Source organism: Marmota flaviventris, chromosome 10 (assembly GCF_047511675.1).
Source record: "Marmota flaviventris isolate mMarFla1 chromosome 10, mMarFla1.hap1, whole genome shotgun sequence".
NCBI lineage: Eukaryota > Metazoa > Chordata > Mammalia > Rodentia > Sciuridae > Marmota > Marmota flaviventris.
The window spans coordinates 35,097,087-35,116,740 of record NC_092507.1 but is presented as its reverse complement, the minus strand read 5'-3'; the positions used below and the strand labels follow the sequence as shown (position 1 = coordinate 35,116,740).

At 42.4% G+C, this 19,654-nt stretch overlaps 2 protein-coding genes across 3 annotated transcripts; one reads left to right on the top strand and one right to left on the bottom strand.

The window, feature by feature from the left end:
* Positions 1-2,990: 2,990 nt before the first annotated feature.
* Prdx1 (peroxiredoxin 1) lies at positions 2,991-13,879 on the top strand. The gene is made up of 6 exons (XM_027937613.2): positions 2,991-3,099; positions 5,443-5,559; positions 7,849-8,002; positions 8,338-8,460; positions 8,713-8,843; positions 13,554-13,879. The coding sequence occupies exons 2-6, from the start codon at positions 5,454-5,456 to the stop codon at positions 13,637-13,639; spliced, it is 600 nt and encodes a 199-aa protein (XP_027793414.1). The 5' UTR covers positions 2,991-3,099; positions 5,443-5,453; the 3' UTR covers positions 13,640-13,879.
* Positions 13,880-15,135: 1,256 nt separating this feature from the next.
* Mmachc (metabolism of cobalamin associated C) lies at positions 15,136-19,562 on the bottom strand. 2 transcript variants are annotated; one of them, XM_027937379.2, is made up of 4 exons: positions 19,419-19,562; positions 17,265-17,459; positions 16,278-16,430; positions 15,136-15,813 (listed from the first exon to the last, which is right to left on the bottom strand). In XM_027937379.2, the coding sequence occupies exons 1-4, from the start codon at positions 19,497-19,499 to the stop codon at positions 15,397-15,399; spliced, it is 846 nt and encodes a 281-aa protein (XP_027793180.1). In that variant the 5' UTR covers positions 19,500-19,562; the 3' UTR covers positions 15,136-15,396. The 2 variants fall into 2 exon arrangements, with proteins under 2 accessions (XP_027793180.1, XP_071473892.1); XM_071617791.1 differs by lacking the exon at positions 16,278-16,430.
* Between the last annotated feature and the right edge of the window lie 92 nt (positions 19,563-19,654).

The following is a 19,654-nucleotide window of genomic DNA, read 5'->3' as shown; positions in this document are numbered from 1 at the left end:
AGTTGCAATAACTGAGCAGCAGCAAAGGGTAGTAGTCTTTAACAGGGAGAATGTTTTCCTGAGATGGTATTTTTTTTTTTCCAAAATTGCTTTCTGGGAAACCTATTAAAATGCCAGCTTCAGAAAAAAAATTAATAAAACTTAAATAAATTTAATAAATTAAACCAATACAGGAATTTTCAAGAATTTTTTCCTGCCAGGCATGGTGGCACACCTCTGTAATCCCAGCGACTCTGGAGGCTAAAATAGGAATCCAGCTTCAGCAATTTTACAAGACCCTGTTTCAAAAAATGAAAAGGACAAGTGTTGTAGCTCAATGGTGAAGTGCCCCTGGGTTCAATCCCCAGTACCAGAGCCAAACTAAATCAAATCAAACCAAACCTTATAGTTAAAATAATTCTACATCTCAAAAATCTTCAATATATCCTTAATTTATTAAGCACTCTTAAGCCAGTTACAGCAACACATTTGACACGACAAAGATAAATAAAACAGGAAGAATTTTTCAAGATCATTGTCAATAAGTGAGGAGAAGACAATAGCATAGGTGTTGAAATAGAGCTAGAGGTACTTAACAGGCCCTTTGAGAAAGCCTCTTCCCAAACATCTGGGGAAACTCCACAATCATTTATATAGATGGGAGCTCAGCAGATTTCCTCTCTTTTCAAAAAAGTTGTATTCTTCTCCCCCCTCCCCCACTCTTCTCTCCCTTTTTTTTTTTTTTTTTTTTTTAAACATATTTATTTATTTAGTTATTGACAGACACAACATCTTTGTTGGTATGTGGTGCTGAGGATCGAACCCGGGCCACACGCATGCCAAACGAGCGTGCTACCGCTTGAGCCACATCTCCAGCCCCTCCCTTTCTTATTTTTTCAGCACTGGGGATTAAATTCAGGGCCTCACACCTGCCAGGCAAGCACTTTACCAATGAGTCACTCTTTTTGTTTGTTTGTTTCTTTTTTTTTTTTTTTTTTTTTTTTGAGGTGAGGTCTTGCTTGGTCCAGGCTATTCTCCAACTCATAATCCTTCTGCTGTTAGACCAGGACGCAAGAAAAGACCGCTGACTCCAATTAAAATCAAATTAAAGCAAGCTTATTATTTCAACCGGCCAGGCTGCCTCTCCCACTCCTGATACCCAGCACTTTGTCTGCATGACACAGCACTTCTCCATTTCTTATACTACTTAAGGGACCTGGGTATAAGCACAAATGGTGGAAGTGGGAGATAGGAAGCAGAACTCAGATCAGCAAGCTCTTCTTTATCACCTGATACAGGGGTGTGGGGGTGTGGAGGGTGGGGGTGTGACTGCCCTCTAAAGCAAGGGTCTAGGTTATATAGGATTCATTTAGGGTGGGCCTGGAGGGTAGTTCCTGGGGTTCATTGTATTGGGGTGGCCTGATCCCTAAGGGTGGGAGAATAGGTGCCAGTCAGGTGAGAGTTCATTTTGTGTTCCTTCCCTCTGACTGAAGCCTGGACTTTTAAATGACAAATGCTTCAATTTTACCCCAGAGCAGGTGGGTGGGGGGAATAGCTGCAGATAGGGGAAATGTCCTTGGACTTATTCTCCATATCCTTCACTGGGGACAGAATCAAGTACATAATTTTATTTATTACTATTCTTTAAATGCTAGCTGAACTCCTGTTTTTTTCTTTAATGTAAAATACAAGTAAACTACAAGTCTGTCTTTGATTATGGCCTTTCCCTGTTCTCTTTTACCTAAGTGAGGTGTTCCTTTACTTGCAACTCTTGCCAGGCCATGTGCAAGATGCCTTCTAAGGCAGAGCAGGGTGCTGGGAACACGTTCCCTCCTGGAGAACAGTATGAGCTCCTATTTTATATCAGATACCATGTTGTGACTTGGGGACATAGAATTGGATGTGACCTATATCCTACCCTCCAGAAAGTCAGTCTAGCAGGTAGAAGCTGACATGTAAACAAGTAAAATACCTCAAAAGCATTGTTTAGGTACAAAGTAGGTAATGATCAATTCCAGGTGAGTGAAGGTCAATAACAATTTGAGACTAAGTCTGGGTGGATATAAGCAAGGTCAGAAACAGCTTTAGAGGAAATAAAGTTTCAGCTGAGTCTTTTTTTTTTCCCCCAGCTGAGACTTTTAAAGACTTTTTTTTCTAGGCCAACTAGGGGTCATGGGCTCCCCTGGCTTGAACAAAAGCCTACTTACTGTCTTGAAACAATTACACTGTTCAGGGTATTATCATGTGAACCGGATGGAAAAGTTATAATAGAAATAATAGCTAACACTTCTAATGCACAGTAAAGAGCTAGATGCTGGGCTATAAAAGCTACAGACTATCTCAATTAAGTCTATTATTTTCATTTTAAAAGTGAGAAAATAATGCTTAGGAGAGACTTGCCCAAATTCACATATAAAATGAGAGTGAGTTGTAACTCAGGAAATTGACTATAGAGCCCCAGATTTTTAAACCACAAATCAAAGGACTGACATGATCAGATTCATAAAGATTTCATTCAACCTCAGTGGAAGGGAAGGAGGGATGGGTAGATGGGAGAAAGAAGCATCCCTGCAATAAACAATGGAGGAGCCTGTCGAAGCAGTCAGGGTTATGTAGGGCCAGCCTAGGAAAGGCTGGAGGACCCGGACGGACCTGAGAAGTACTTGGGTAGACAGTTCTCAGAAGTTGGGATGGTTGGACGTGGTCTTCCGTGGGCAGCAGCGAGGACCCTTACCCTGGTTTGGGTAGTGCCTTTGCACGGTCCGGGTCCGGGAAGTAAAGGGAGTGCGGGTTCGGTTCCCCGCGGAGATCCCTGATCAAGGAGAGAGCGATTAAGAGGGTACCTCGTCTCCAGGCCACCCCTGGCAGAGAAGCCACAGGTACTTTTCTGGGCCCAAAGACGACCCGGCACAACAAAGTGCCGAGTCACCCTCCTGGGGCTGCGGCGGGCGGGACTCCGCCGGATCCCCCACCTCTTTCCTCCTCCCACACCCCCCAACCCGCTTCAACTCTCGCGAGAGTCCTGCTAGCTATAAAAGGAGCGCCCCGCGCTTGCTTCGCACGTCCTTTTTCTTGCTGGTCGTCGTTTCTAGAGTCTTGGGAACTTTCGTGTCTGAACTGGTGAGTCCCCGGACAGCACGGCCCTGGCAGAGCCAGGTGCAGCGCTTCACACTGGCGCATCGCCTTTCTCCTGTTTTTTCCTTGGCTTCTTGCGCCTCTTCAGGGGTGAGGTGGCAAGGCAAGGCCTGGTGCTGGACAGTGCTCAGGCTGTAAACGTACTCCCCACGTGGCCCACTCGGTGGGTGCAGGGACCTGGGGAAATCCGAGGCTAATTTCCTATCATCATGGCAGCCCGAGTTAGAGAGCGCTGATTGGCGCGGCGGACCGGCTGCGGGTGGTGAAGTCTTTTCTTTGATAATATACTCCTGTCTGGAGGGTTCAACCTCTTTGCAGCTCTGCCGGTTTGTGGGGGTTTTCCGAAGTGTTAGGGGTCGGGGGAAGGTGGCAGGAATATCTGAAGTAGGGTTTGGCTCACATTCCTGGCCAGGGTTCTTAGATTCGGTGAAGGGGCCCGCTACCAGCCGGAAGTCTGCCTTTTCCCAGATTGGTTGGGCTTCGGACGTGCAGGCCACCGTGCAAAGCATGTTTACTCAAGAAGGCCATTTATGTTAGGGTCACACCCTGTGGATGGTCGCTAAGTTACAGCATATTTTTTTGCTAAAGGTGTTAAAAGATTTCTTTTTTTATATAGTAAAAAGTTTGCGACGATAGAAGCTCAGAACTTTTGCCCCCTCCCGCCCCCCAGTACTGAGGATTGAACCTAGGGACATTCTACCACTGAGCTACAGCCCCACTTTTTTTTTTTTTTTTTGGTACGGGAATTGAATCCAGAGACGCTTAAACTCTGAGCCACATCCCCAGCCCTTTTTTTCATTTAGAGACAGGGTCTCCTAAAGATGTTTAGGTCCTCGCTAAATTGCTGAGACTGGCTTTGAATTTGTAATCCACCTGCCTCAGCCTCCTGAATTGGGAATACCGGCCCCCCACCCTTTTTTTAAAAATAATTTTTTTATTTATATATGACAGTGGAGTGCATTAGAATTCTTATTCCACATATAGAGCACAATTTTTCTTATCTCTGGTTGAATACAAAGTATATTCACACCAATTCATGTCTTTATATATGTACTTTGGATAATATTGTCCGTCACATTCCACCATTTTTTCTAACCCCATTACCCCCTCCTTTCCCTCCCACCCCGCCCTATTTAGAATTGTCTATTCCTCCCACGCTCCCCCCTCCCCACCCTTATTTGAGGCAGGATTTCACTAAATTGCTTATGCTGGCCTTGAATTTGCCTTAGTTCCAAGTAGCTGGGATTACAGGCGTGCTCCCCCCGCGCCTGGAACCGACGTTTCTTTCGGTTATGGTATTATGAAGGAAAAACTTTGGGATTTGGAAAATTAGTTTCTTGAGGCTTTCAGACTGATGACTTAGTGATTTAAGTCTCAACAACTTATCTTGGTTTTGACCTGGGTGAATCCAGCGCAGCGTTGCGTTTTAGCAATAAATTGAATCTTGTTTGCTTCTTTTAACGCCAGGATTTTGGTCCTGAGGTCAGAAACTTGTTTTTTTAAAGGACTTCTGCTTAAACACAACACCTAAAATTTTGAAACTGAGTAGATGCCAATATCCTGGCCTTGCCTTTTAAAAAGTTGACTTTATTTATTCGTTTTAGTGGTGGCAGGAAAAGTTACTCTGAGCCTCACACTTGAATAGGCTTTCACTGAACTACACTCCAGCCCTGGATTGGGTTTAAGATTATATGCTCTCTTGGACAAATCTACCTGGAGAAAGGACAAATGTCATCCCACATTATGAAGGCAAATGTAGGCACAGTTCAAAGAAAGGCAACATGACTCTTTTGGGGAGCCAGGCATTCAGTGTTTGTGGCATTATGCCATTTGGGTTCTGGTCTGAATCTCCACCTCCTTCCCTCTCTGTTTCTTAATAAATGTGCAGAACAAAATGCCATTGCACAAATAATGGTTCAGTGAGGGTGATGGAGGTGACTTCAGTTTATAAAGAAATTGCTGAGCTATTTTTAATTGAAAACAAAGGCTGAGATTCAGAGGTTTGTATTGGTCCAAAAGTTGGAAAGCTTTAAAAAAAGTGTGCATATATATTTTTTAGTTACCTTTATTTTTATGTGGTGCTGAGGATCGAACCCAGCACCTCCCACATGCTAGTCGAGTACTCTACTGCTGAGCCCCAGCCCCTGAAAATCTCTTATTTTGACTCGACTGCTAGCTTCTGCTTCTTACTAATATAATATTTAATATTATTCAGAGCCACTGGACAATTCTTTGATGAATCTGTAGCTAAGTTTCTATGTTGGTGAAGGCTGTTGGCTATCTGGAACAAGTATGACTTGTTTCTAATTCATTTGTTATGTTTTCCAGCTGATAGCAGGATGTCTTCAGGAAATGCCAAAATTGGGCACCCTGCCCCCAACTTCAAAGCTACAGCTGTGATGCCAGATGGCCAGTTCAAAGATATTAGTCTATCTGACTACAGAGGTAAGAGTAATTAAGTTGGGCTCATTAAAATAAAATCTTTTTTTGGGAGGGGGGTACTAGGATTGAAATTGGGTACTCAGTACTCAGCCACATCCACATCCCCAGCCCTAATTGTATTTTATTTAGAGACAGGGTCTTACTGAGTTGCTTAGTGCCTCACTGAATTGCTGAGGCTGGCTTTGAACTCATGATCTTCCTGCCTCAGCCTTCTGAGCCACTGGGTTTACAGGTAAAAAAAAAAAAAAAAAATCATTTTATAATCTAGGGATGATTTGTTAGATTTCCCTGTGTTTCTTATGTTTGACTATAAAATGTTTTGTCTCCTAGGACAGTCTTCAGAGAAAAAGGCTTTAACCTTTATGTTGATGTGATTATCAACAGGAGAGATATCTTAGGTCAAACCTTTATACTTTTGGAGAAAGTATGCTTTTTCATTTTGTGTGGACATGCTAGCTTAATTACCTTTTCAGTGTCCCTTTTCAATTACATTAAGGGAAACATTATATCTTATATAATAGGACTTCTACATTTAGTCTGAGAGCTCTTTGGAGTTGTGATTTTGCTTATTTAGTTTGTGAAAGGTTTGCATCACAGATCTTACATTATTATGTAGAAATCTTAGGCACATTCCCTTCACTGTTTTACCCCCAGGGAAGAGTTCATGATGCAGTTGGAACACCTCCTCTTTCTGTTGTCATAGTTCCATGCAGACACTTGCCAAGTTCTATGGAGACTCTTCCATTCTTGACTTGAAGTCCCAGAGCAGCTTGGTCTTCTGGGACAATATAGGTTATAGAGTCCTTAGAATATAAACCTTAAATATAGTTGTCAAGTGTACCTTTCTTGGGTGGTATAGTTTCAATTCCTGACATCAGCTATTTTTGAAGTGGGAGTCTCACTGTGTTGTCCAGGTTGGGCTTGAATTCTTGGGCTCAAGTGATCCCATCTCAAGAGTCCCAAGTAGATGGGACTATAGGTGCATGCCATGCCCAGTTGGAGTTAAGCTTTTAGGTAGAACTTTCATTTAGATTTCCTGACATATCACACTTTTTTGTGAGATTAAATAGGGCCCTAGGAGGAAATTTTTCTGGCAGACAAACCACTTTGACACTGGTCCAAAAGCAAAGGCATATGGTTGCAGAGCTGCTCTCTACTCTCTAGGGCTTGACCTTCTGAGGCTTCAAAGTGTTTGTTAGGCAAAACCCTGGAGATTGTTTACATAAATCAAAGGATACTTGCTTTTGGAAATAAGTGAATATTTGGAAATGTTCCATGGTTCAACAACCATTAGGTATGGTGAGAGGGTGGCTTCATTGTCATTGTAAAGATCATCCAGGAGTAATGTCAGTGACTAAAGTAAAATTGTAGCTAGAAGTTCAGTTATCTTCTATAATTCTTTTGGAACTTTTTTGCTTCTAAAAATTTTCTTCTGGGTCTTGTCAGGTTTGTTAGGAAAATATTTATTGTGATTCATGATGAGATCACTTAAATCTTCCTGTCCTGCCTAGCATACACATAGCCTGGGGTTCAATCCCCAGTAACACATAAAAACACACAAATTCCTACTGTCCCATTACTTGTGATTTATGTTGGAAGAAGTGCAAAGGCTCTGACTTCCTTTTGTTGGTCTTTTACCACATGTCTGTGGAGGAAAACCCACCAAGTAAGCTTTTTCTGGGCATTGTTTTTAAGCACTGGCTTTAGGCTATATAGATAATTGCATCTTTGGTTTTATTTCTTTAGAGAACTTGGGAGTTTATGCTAATATTAGCCACCTGGAGAAGGTAAAAGTTACTATTGTTTTTTTTTATGCTGTGTGTATTTGGTGCTGGCACAAACCCCAAGGTCTGATGCTTGCTAGCCTGCCATTATGTTACACTACCTCAGCCCCAGAAAAGATTGAAATTAAGACTGAATGGTGTTTATTCTGTAGCTGGCAGCTAAGAACATTGAAGGAGGAAAATAAAGTATGGAACTAGAAGGAGCTGTTTTTCATTCCTGTCCTTCCTGAAGTGACAGATTATATAAATTGCTGCTTGGAGATATTTTGAACATCTTAGCACGAGAGATACTATGTCTGTCATCACTTAAAAAGACCTCTATTTCTTTAGAAATTTATTTTGGGAGGGATATCTTTATTTATAGGTGGTGCTGAGGATGGAATCCAGGGCCTTGCACGTGCGAGGCAAGCACTCTACCACTGAGCCATAACCCCAGTCCCTTGATTTACTCTTTATAAAGCAAGGAAGTCTGTTTCAATGCTAACCTATGACTCTTTTCTCCTTCCAGGAAAATACATTGTGTTCTTCTTTTACCCTCTTGACTTCACCTTTGTGTGCCCTACGGAGATCATTGCTTTTAGTGACAGGGCAGAAGAATTTAAAAAACTTAACTGCCAAGTGATTGGTGCTTCTGTGGATTCTCACTTCTGTCATCTGGCATGGTAAATCTCTTGGTATATAAGGACATCTTAAACGCACCTGGGAGGCTTTGGCAATAGACTTTCTCAAGTATTGGCTTCTAGGTCCTCACAGAAGAGAATATAATGGTGCTGATCCTCTTATCATTCTAACTGGCAGCAGAGGAGAAGCAGTTTGAGTTGTATCTAGTGTACATTGGTGACCAGCCTTAACTGTTCTCATTCACTTCACTCCTGGGAAAAGTTTGTTATTTTGGGAAATTGGATTGGGAATATGGGGAAGGCAAGGAATATGTACAGTTAATATTCTTGCTGTACAAGAGTTTTGAATGGATATGATTTTGTGTTTTCTGCTGTAGGATCAATACACCCAAGAAACAAGGAGGACTGGGACCCATGAATATTCCCTTGATATCAGATCCTAAGCGCACCATTGCTCAGGATTATGGAGTCTTAAAGGCTGATGAAGGCATTTCCTTCAGGTACACACTTTTTGGGATGGGGGTGGAATTCTGACATTCATCGGGAGAATTTAATTAAAGAAAGCTAGAGCCCTGATTTGAAGAGATGTCTTCCTCATTTTGTTCTTTTACACAGGAGCCTCACTAATGGTAAGGCTGGTATAGTCTTGGAGACTAGCCCATTTTCTTGGGACTTTGAACTTCTGTATTCTAACAAAGCAAAATTTTAAACCTATATTGCTTTTCTCTTATCCTTCAACCTCTTCCTCTCAGGGGCCTCTTTATCATTGATGATAAGGGTATCCTTCGCCAGATCACTGTGAATGACCTTCCTGTTGGCCGCTCTGTGGATGAGACTCTGAGACTAGTTCAGGCCTTCCAGTTCACTGACAAACATGGGGAAGGTAAGCCATCTGCCTGGTAATAAGACAGTAGGGTGGTAAGATGGGAAAGATTGTAGAAACAAAGGCTGTAAAATAAGAAAAGGGTGATTATGTCTAGTCTAGAAATTGAAATCTGGATTACAGTGATTTGTGGAGTTGGGAATAATAGACAAGCTTGAGGAGAATATAAATGCTTTTTGTACCAGCTACATACTTTCCACTTTCACTGCTGCAGTTCTGAGTGAAATGTAGGAGAATCTCAGATGTATTAGGGCAAAACAGAAGGTTGAGAATCATATCTAGAAATAAAGCACACTTTTTTGTTGTTGTACTGGGGATTGGGGCATTTCACCACTAGCTACTTCCTCAGCCCTTTTAATTAATTAATTATTAGTTTGGAAAATGTAGCCCATTCCCCAAGTGAACTGGGTTATGTAGCTCAGTGGTAGAGAGCCTCTGGTTTGATCCCCAATATCATAAAACAACAACAACAACAAAAAAACAACTTTTTAAAAGCAGAGAATACAAACAACAACAAATGGAAGAATGGAGGAGGGATCCGGACTAGAGGGTTTCAGATAAAAGTAAATTTTTCATTGGAAGTCTCAAGTTCAAGGATAATGCTTTTCTTATAAAACCTAATAAAACCTAATCATCATTGGGCACATCCATCTATTGGGTTTTAGTCTAATATTTATTGGAGTGTAGGCTCTTTTCCTGTTGCTTCATCATTGGTACTTTTGACTTTTCCCCACTCTATGAGTATAGTTGGTATCAGAGGGGACCACATTATCCTACTCAAGAGTTAGCTTAGTGGGCTTTTTTTCTTTGTAGTGCTGGGGTTTCAACCCAGGGCCTTGTGCTTGGTCAGCAAGCACTGTACCACTCAGCTACACCATAAACCGTAGCTTCCTAACTTAGGTGTTTATTTATTTATTTTTTTGTATTGGGGATTGAACCCAGAGCCACTTAACCAATAAGCCATGTCACCAACCCTTTTTTCTAATTTTATTAGAGATGGGGGTCTCACTAAGTTGCTTAGGCTGGCTTTGAACTTGTGATTCTCCAGCCTTGGACTACCAACCTGCTGGGATTATAGGTGTGCGCCACTGCCTGGCCTAACTAGTTTTGAAGAGCTCAGCTACTGAGGCACAACTTCTGGGTGTTGGGGGAATAGGCTTAATATAATTGAGGATAAGTTAATTCTGATCAAGTGCTACTGACATCAAGTCAAGGACACTGGTGAATTTGGGCAAACTTCTTTCCTACATTTCATTTTCTTTCTCTAGGAGATAAATAATTCAGATTAGCTTTCATTTTTTCTCCCAGGACAGAGGATTTTTATAATCCAGATATAATTATGTATGTTTGGGAGACCCATTTGGTGCTTGACTTGAATGGAAGGCTGATACTTTGAATTAGTGAGCATTGATACTCACTGATAACCCGGAAGCACCATTTGTAGTAGCACCTGAAGGCATTAAGTTGGAGAAGTAGGAGAATGGAGACTGCCCTCTGGAGGGGGATGAGGTTTAGCTCTCAGAACAGAAGGAGCAGGGAGTAGCACAGTGTATGTGCCTTTTATTGACCATTCCTAGGGCTCTGCATATAGACTGGACTCTTTTTTTTTTTTCAATAGCTCACTTATGTATTTTATTTTTATTTATTTAAAAATTTTTTTGATTCGTTTTAATTGGTTATACATGATAGTGGAATGCATTTTGACACATTGTGGACTCTTTTTGTGCCAGGGATTGATCTCAGGGGTACTTAACTACTGAGCCGCATCCACAGCCCTTTTTATTTTTCATTTTGAGATGGGGGTCTGAGGCTGGCTTCTAACTTGCAGTCCTCCTGCCTCAGTCTCTCAGTCTCTGGGATTGCAGATGTGCACCACTGCTCTTGGCTAGGCTAGATTCTTGAACCCAAGCTTCCATAGTTCTGAATTGGTCTCTTGATTCTCAACTCACTAGAGCAAGCAGATCCCTTTTTTTGGGTAATCAGGGAATGAACCCAGGGCACTATATCCCCAGCCCTTTTTAAGGTGGGCTAGCTCTGAATTTCCAATCTTCCTGCCTCAGCCTCCTGAGCTGCTGGGATTACAGGCGTGTGTCACTGAAGCCCTTTTTGTAACAAAAATTTGAGAGTCTGGAGTCTGAGAGTCAGTACTAGCCTAGGTACAGGTATTTTATTTGAATTAATCTTTCATTTTTTCCCCCTCCCTTCAGTACCAGGGATTGAACTTGGGAGAACTTGATCACTGAGCCACATCCCAGCTCTATTTTGTATTTTATTTAGAGACAGGGTCTCACTGAGTTGCTTAGCACCTTACTTTTGCTGAGGCTGTCTCAGCCTCCCAAGTCACTGGGATTACAGGTGTGCGCCACTGTGCCCGGCTGAGTTAATCCTACTTTCTTTAAGTACTAATAAACTGTTGGATGGAAATTTCAGGCTTCCCATTTAGTTCTTGTTCCATGTATACCCTATTCCCAGAAAGCTGCTTGCATAATCTGACATCGGAGACCAAAATTATTCTTGGACCAAAAGAGGCTTCCCTCTCTCTTACTTGAGCAAGAGACTCTTCCTGTTCTCTTATCAGACTTTGGTGAATACAGATCTCCTAGAAGGTGATGGCAAAAGAAAATGGAAAAATCATCTTGGGGGTCTCTCTTTGTCTGACTAGTCAGACTAGTCCAAGGTCCATTGCTAGTTTGTAATCTTTAGGAAAAGATGAAAGGCTATATTTTCTGCATAAGTGTGTGAATGAGTCAGTCTTTCTTTTTGCTTACCCAAAGGGGTAGAAGGCAGTTTTCATCAATCAAGCCTACCCTTTTATAGTTTAGCAGAATTAAACAATACTGAAGAGTCCAACTGAGGTTATTCTTTCAGATCTCTGAAAGATTGCCAGAGGAAGCAGCAGGTGTTGGGTTTTTGTTTTTTTTTTTAATTTTAATGAAAATTTTAATTTTCTGCTAATAGTATAGTAATTTTTAATGTATAATTTTCTGTTCATGAATTACATTTATATGCATACTCATTGCCACTATTTCTAGAACTTTTCCATCATCCCTAAGAATCTGTAACTATTAATTAAAAAAAAAGGACTAAACATGGAATTCCTACATGACCCAGCAATTCTACTCCTAGGGAATATACCTAAAAAGAAAAATGACTCAGATACTTGCACAAGGTGAAAAACAACCCAAATGAATGGACAAATGATGAAACTATTTATGAAGGTTTTTTTTTTTTTTTTTTCTGTTTTGTTTTTCAGTGCTACAGATTAAACCCAGGACCTTGTACATTCTTATCGTTGAACTACTTAGTCCTGTTTATTTTTATTTTTATTTTATTTTTAATTTTTATTTATTTTTATTGTTTAATTTTCGGCGGACACAACATCTTTGTGTGTATGTGGTGCTGAGGATCGAACCCGGGCCGCACGCATACCAGGCGAGCGTGCTACCGCTTGAGCCACATCCCCAGCCCCTCCTGTTTATTTTTAAACAGGTCTCATTAATTGCCCAGTATGACTTTGAACTTGTTGTCCTCCTGCCTCAGGCTTCAAGTAGCTGGGATTATAGGCCAGTTCAGGGGGCCTGAACCTAGGAGTGCTTAACCGTTGACCCATATCCCCAGCCCTTTTATTTTTTGAGACAGGGTCCCCCTAAGTTGCTTCGGGTCTGGCTAAGTTGCTGAGGCTGGCCTTGAACTTTTGATCCTCTTCAGCCTCCTGAGTTTCTGGTGTTACAGGTGTGTGCCACTACACCTGACTTGAGCTTTAGTACCAGGAATTAAACCCAGTGGTGCCTAACTGCTGAGCCACATCCCTTGGTCTTTTATTTTATTTTATTTTTTTAGAGAGAGAGAGGGAGAAAGAGAATTTTTTAATATTTATTTTTTAGTTTTTCGGCGAACACAACATCTTTGTTTGTACACAACATCTTTGTTTTGTATGTGGTGCTGAGGATCAAACCCCGGCCGCACGCATGCCAGGCGAGCGCGCTAACCGCTTGGGCCAGATCCCCAGCCCCATTGGGCTTTTATTTTGATCCTTCTCCCTCAGCCTCCTGAGTTGCCGGGATAACAGGCATGTGCCACCATACCCGATTTTAAACTTCTTTTAAAAAGAAATATTTGAGCTGGGCGCTGTGGTATACACCTGTAATCCCAGTGATTTGGTAAGCTGAGGCAGAAAGAATCTGAGTTTGAGGGTAATCTGAACAACACAGTGAGATCCTGCCTCAGGATAGAAAATAAAAAGGGTTGGGGATGTAACATGGTGTTAGAATGTCCCTAGGTTCATTCTCCAGTAAGGGAAGAGGGAAAAAAATATTTGAAGCATACATAAAATTATGCAGAGCATGATGAATACCTATTTACGTACTATTTACCATTCACAGATCTTTGTTTTGCCACTTTTTTTAAAAGACAGATTAGATTTAGAAGCATACTTGAGGTGTTACATTAATTTCTTTAACTTTCAGGTGCTTCATGAATGAATTAGGTAAAATAGTATGTTAGCACTGTGGTGAGGATTCAGTTATATTAATATTTGTACATAATTAGCCTTAAACTAGAAGGCTCAATGACAGATTGCAGGTAAGTTTTCTATTGCCTGTGTGTTTAGACTCCATAGGGCTCTGGTTTTGAGGCAATTTCTTGTCCTTGGGAGGAGGGTAGTATATACCACTGAGTAGTTAATTAATTAGTGCTACCTTTCTTTTGCAGTGTGCCCTGCTGGCTGGAAGCCTGGCAGTGATACCATCAAGCCTGATGTCCAAAGAAGCAAAGAATATTTCTCCAAGCAGAAGTGATTGCTGGGCCATCTTAGTACCAGGCTGCAGTGGGCACCCATGAGAACAAAATCTCTTTTGTATTTTCTTCATGCTTAAGACATATAACTTTCCTATAGGGTTGGGGAGACCAGCCTTTCTTCTGTTGGTGGGAATGGCCTGAGCTATACTGTGGGGATGGTCATCTGATGTATATTATGGATCAGTAGTGGGGCATCAGCCCATTGATCCTTTGTAGTTTCTATTAAACTTGAACTGAGACCTGATGATTCTTCATTTTAGAGGAGATACTAATCTTTGATTTTTTTAAAAAAATATTTTTATTAGTTATAGATGGACATAATGCCTTTATTTTTTATATGGTGCTGAGAATCAAACCCAGTGCCTCACACATGCTAGGCAAGTACTCCACCACTAAGCCACAAACCCAGCCCCTAATCTTTGATTTTTAAGAATAATTTATATATTTGTTGGCTTTCCTTCTTCAGGGGAAAAATAGGGAGAGCTGCCTTAAAAGTATATTGAGAGGAAATACAGGTAGACCCAGTAAATTGAACCAAGTGTACATTTTGTTTTAGTACATCTGGGGGAGAAAAATGGGCTCTGTGATAGTATTTGCCCAGGGCACTGTAAGTTGGGTTGAAGGTTATGTTCCCAATTTACAGAGAGGGCTGTCTGGGAATCAGAAGTTTGGCCTCTCTCTAAAAATGCCTGTTTACCTGCATTGTAGGCCTAGGTCCCTTTGGAAGTCAAAGGGGGAGAGGAAAACAAAACACATGGCTGGTGGCCTTGGGTAGGGCTTATAATAACAGAAATAGTGATCACTTCACCTTCCCTGGTTTCTAGCCATGATATAGGGCAGTAATTATTATTTTTGGGGGGTACTAGGGATTGAACTCGGCATTCAACCACTGAGCCACATCCCCAGCTCTATTTTATGTTTTATTTAGAGACAGGGTCTCACTGAATTGCTTAGTGCCTTTCTGTTGCTGAGGCTGGGTTTGAACTCCTGATCCTCTTGTCTTATTAGTCTCCTGAGCCACTGGAGCTGCATGCTTACATCACCACACCCAACTAAGGTAGCCTTTTTTTTTTTTTTTTTTAAATATGTTGTAGTTGAACACAATACCTTTATTTTATTTTTATGTGGTGCTGAATCCAGCCCCTAGGGTAGTCTTTTTTTTTGAGAGAAAAAGATTTTTTAAAAATATTTTATTTTTTAGTTTTCGGCAGACACAACATCTTTGTATGTGGTGCTGAGGATCGAACCCGGGCCGCACGCATGCCCGGCGAGCATTACCTCTTGAGCCACATCCCCAGCCCTACGGTAGTCATTTTTGACCCTCACTATATAATTGCCCTAAGGGAAACTTAGAAGTTAGGTTTCTTCTAGGCCCTTCAGGTTAGGGCAGATTCATTATTGAGAATCCTATCTAAGTGTCTTACCACCACCCCTTCAAAACTGACTGGATCTGTGAACAGGATTCCTAGCGCCTTCAATAAATATCAACATACCATTTATTATATGCCAGACATTTATTTAATCCCCACAACCCTATGAGGGTACTATTTGGGGATGACTTCCTTGGAGCACACCATAGAAATGGGGCAAGAATCCCATACTCAAGGCTAAGTGCAGATTTGCCTTAACCAAATCTTAATTATTATTGAAAATCTGGACCAAGAAATGGTCATCTTGTACCCCAAATAAAATCTTACTTTTGCCAAAGTCCTAGCAAGTACCACTATAAATGGGATTCCACAGAATAGGGAAGGTATCAAGGGCCAGGGGATACAGGTGGTGAGATGCTGGGGCTGAGCCAGCTCCGTGCACTGCTGGGAATCTGGGACTTCTTTGTGAGTGTTGTAAAGGGAAACTCAGGGAATATAGGGCTAGGCTCTTCTTTGGTCTGGGCCAAACCTAATAGGGCTAAGCGTTGGGCAGGTGGGGTGGAAAAATAGGTTTTTTGTTCTTCTGAGTAACGCTCTTGGGGTGTTACAGCATCCCGGTAAGTCCAATCACGCCAATGGAAATTGAAGCCTTCAAGCAGGGTAATTCGGGCAGCTCTAGAAGGTACACAGTCAGGGGGCTTTTTCCGTGGCAGATCTGGAGTCTCTGTCCCTGGCAGCAGCACGACACCACGGATGGCAAACCAGCCCCCAAATCGGGGGTGTATGCACACACCTGCTATGTGCTGGGGAGTGAATGAAGAAAAGCAAGGTTATGGAGGTCACCTTGGCCCAAGTACCACCATTCTAAGCTATCCTTGTTCACTTATTTCCCACTAAGTGTACACCCGATGCCAATGCCAATTGTAAAACTGTCCCTCTCTTGTGGACAACCCTTCATAAACTCTTATGAAGAGTATGAGTATGAGGAAGAGCTCCCTTAGGCTAAGGCTCAGTCAACTTCCTAGTCTTATCACTGGTGTCCTGATCATTATGTTGCCTCTTCTATCCTGAGATAGCCTTGTAAGAGACAAGTTTTAAAAACAGACCAGATTTTCTGCTCTGAAACATGCCCAGGTAAACTCTAGAAAATCATAGGGCTGGCCCATGGGCCAGGACATAGCTGCTTTGTGTCAAGGAAGGCAGAGGAATATGGAACTGGATAAGGATATGAGGGCCTTGCCATTTTCTTTCACACTTGCTCTCTGACCTGAGTTCCCCATGGGTCAGCTTCCACATCTTGGCGTTGGTAGTAATAAGCAGCTCCTGCCACATGGGCTGCTGTCTGGGCCAGAATCTTAGGGCGCCGGTTGGGGTATACCTCGTAGTCAGCAATGACTTCCATCTGCAGCTCTGGGAGGCTCTGGGACAGAATTAAGAGGCTCCTGTCAGCATGAGGGGAGTTGTGATTTTATCCCAGGAAGCCCTAATTTGTGTGTTAACACCGTCCTGTCCATGTCTAGAAAAGAAAATGAGCTTAACCTGGGAGGCTCCAAAGTTGGAAAGTTACAGTTCTTTCCAAACAGGGCCCGTATATATACATAATACAAGGACTTGCTCAGAAAGTCTCCATTGTGAGGAGTGATTTAGCATTGCGCTTCAGACTATCAGTGTAGGGAGATCTACTATGTGTACAAATGTATGTGTATATGAAAGTTTATGGGGCTGGGGATGTGGATCAAGCAGTGGCGCACTTGCCTGGTATGCGCGGGGCACTGGGTTCGATCCTCAGCACCACATAAAAAGAAAATAAAGATGTTGTGTACACCGAAAACTAAAAAAAAATTCATTCTCTCTCTCTCTCTCTCTAAAAAAAAAAGAAAGTTTATGGCGGGGATATATTCTGTCTTCAGAAGGCCCCCAAAACTGCATAAAGCATAAAGGTCAAAGGCAGACAAGAAATGGAGGATGTTGGGCTCATCCTTATTCCACATAGAGGCTAAGCCTGGACTGACGTTCATATAGTTATCCCCCAATGCAGGGTGAATGGACAGACTTCAGACTGGGGGTCTGGTAAAGGAAGGTGGTAAAACCTGGATATGAAAAGGAGAAATCATAGAATGTCAAGGCTGGTTTTAGGATATCATTTCACATGTGAGGTGGATCCTAGCCCTAGGTTCAGATCCTGTGCTAAGTTTGGAGAAAGTGGGAGCAAGGTTAAGTTTGGGAGCTGGGGCGAAAGTTGACGTTTGCTCACCTGTCTAACACGTCTCAGGTGGTAGGCCACACACTGATCCACAGGGTCAGTTAGTGATTGGAGGTGGTGGCTCTGCAAGAAGGGCTTGAGGGCCTGGTCAAACATGGCCGGTGTGCTGAGTACCAAGAAGGCCAGGGTAGGTCCTGGCAGGGGCAGGTGGAAGGCTGGAGGCAGGAGTTCATTGTACCATGCCACCTAAAACAGAGAAAGTTCAGGCTAGGCTGGCCAGCTGACTAACCTTAGCCAGCCCTTACCTCACCAAGTATTCAAAGCCTTATACATTTTGCTCCATCCTCCAACTCCTTCAATAAATTTTCACTGATGCTGTGTAATTGTACATTACATTGTATAGGCATCTCATGTGACTTTGACAGGGACTTATTTATTTGGTACTGGGGATTGAACGCAGGGATGCTTAACCCCTGAGCTATACCCCCAGTCCTTAAAATTAATTAAATACCAGAGATTTAACCCAGGGATGCTTAACCACTAAGCTACATCTTCAGCCCTTTTTATTTTTTGAGACTGGATCTTGCTAAGTTGCTTAGGTACTTGTTAAATTGCTGAGGCTGGCCTAGAACTTGAGATCCTCCTACCTCAGCCTCCCAAATTGCAGGGATTACAGGTGTGCACCACAGTGCCTAGTTAAAGAAGGTAAAGAAGGTCACAACCGTAACAGAGGATGGTTATGATTGAAGAGTAAAATGACATCAGTTTTAGTGAGATCTGGCTGCAATGTAGAGGCAAGATGACAGCAAGAAGGCTATTAAAAGTAATCCAAATAAGAAATGGTGGCTTAGATCAGTGGAATGGAAAACAACGGACTTGGGAGACTCAGGAGATGAAGGAATTGGTGGTTGATTGGATGTTGGGGTGACAAGGTGAGCAACAGCTTAGGTTGGTTGTCAGGCCTACAGCTGGCTCTGTTCAGTACAATATTCCCCACTACCCAGGTCTACCTGGTTTGCCAGAACATTCTCACTGTGCCCCCACACATGCCATCCATCACTACACTACCTCCATGCTTTTACACAAGTTTGTATATTAGATGTACACAATCCTCCTTCCTTCCAATATATCTGTTCATATATAGCTCTTTTTTTTTCCCTTGCAGTGCCTATGATTGAGCCCAGGGCCTTATGCATGGTAGGCAAGTGCTCTTCACTGAGCTATATCCCCAGCCCTCAATTTCATTTTTTTCTGGCCAATCCTTTCTCAAGACAGACCCAACCTATTTTATATATATATATCTTTCCCTCAACACTGTTGTAGACCTCTCAGTGGAATTAGTGGGAAGTAAGCTGCCTCTTAAGCATCAGGCAAATGGCTCAAGCAGAGTTACCTTATGTGTCTTTAACATTGTGACTTAAGCAAGCTCAATGCACCAAGCACTAATGTGAGGAAAATGGACTTATATGTAGCTCCATGTGATGACAGATGCCGGTAATCCCAGCAACTCAGAAGACCAAGACAGAAGGATCACAAGTTCAAGGCCAGGTTGGGAAAATTAGACCATGTGTCAAAACAAGAATGTAAAAAAGCGTGGGGATGTAGCTCAGTGGTAGAATGCCCCTGGGTTCAATCTCCAGGGTCGGTCTATCTATCTGTATTATATAAAAATATATAATATATAAATAAAATAAATAAAGGAAAAAGAAAACACTTATGTAAAATGTGGGGGAAGGGAAGGTGGGGGTGAGAGACATCTGTGCCAGGCGAATGCACATAATTTCTATATCCAGCACCAATGGTTAGTAGCATCATGAATTATCCTTCTGTTGGAAGACAGAACAAAACAGCCTATTGTTTCTTGTTCAACACCAGGGAATGCCTTTCCCTCCTTGGCTGATCTAAATTATAATCATGCAAACCTTCCATGCCATGTCCTTTCCTAACTCCTTTAGGAAGCTTCTAAGGAGATTCCAGACCCACGGGTACATGTTTTCTCCTGTTAATTATGGTTACAGAATCTCATCCTTTAGTCCGGCATTATATCGGGGTAAAAGGACAAAAGTGTGACACACTGTTCCAGTCGTCAGATGGACACCGGGCCGGAGGAACTTGGGGAGGATAGTTAGGTTCTCGGGCCTCACGCCGACTCCACCAAGGCCAATCTTACACTTCTTCCTAGAACCGCAGGAGGGATAAACCAACCTGGAAGGGGTAAACCTCGAAGCCAAAAGGACACAACGTGTCCTCAATCTTCTGCTTCAGTTCTGCGACATGAGGCTCCATAGCTCACGCAACACGCTGAGCTTGCTGGAGAATGGAGTCTAAAGAATAATTGTGCCGTTAAGGTTCAAGGTAACTTGGACTTCATTTCCCAGGAGCTACTGGGACCAGTAGCGGCAGAATTGTATGCATCTCGGGATGCGTAGTTCGTTTGGTCC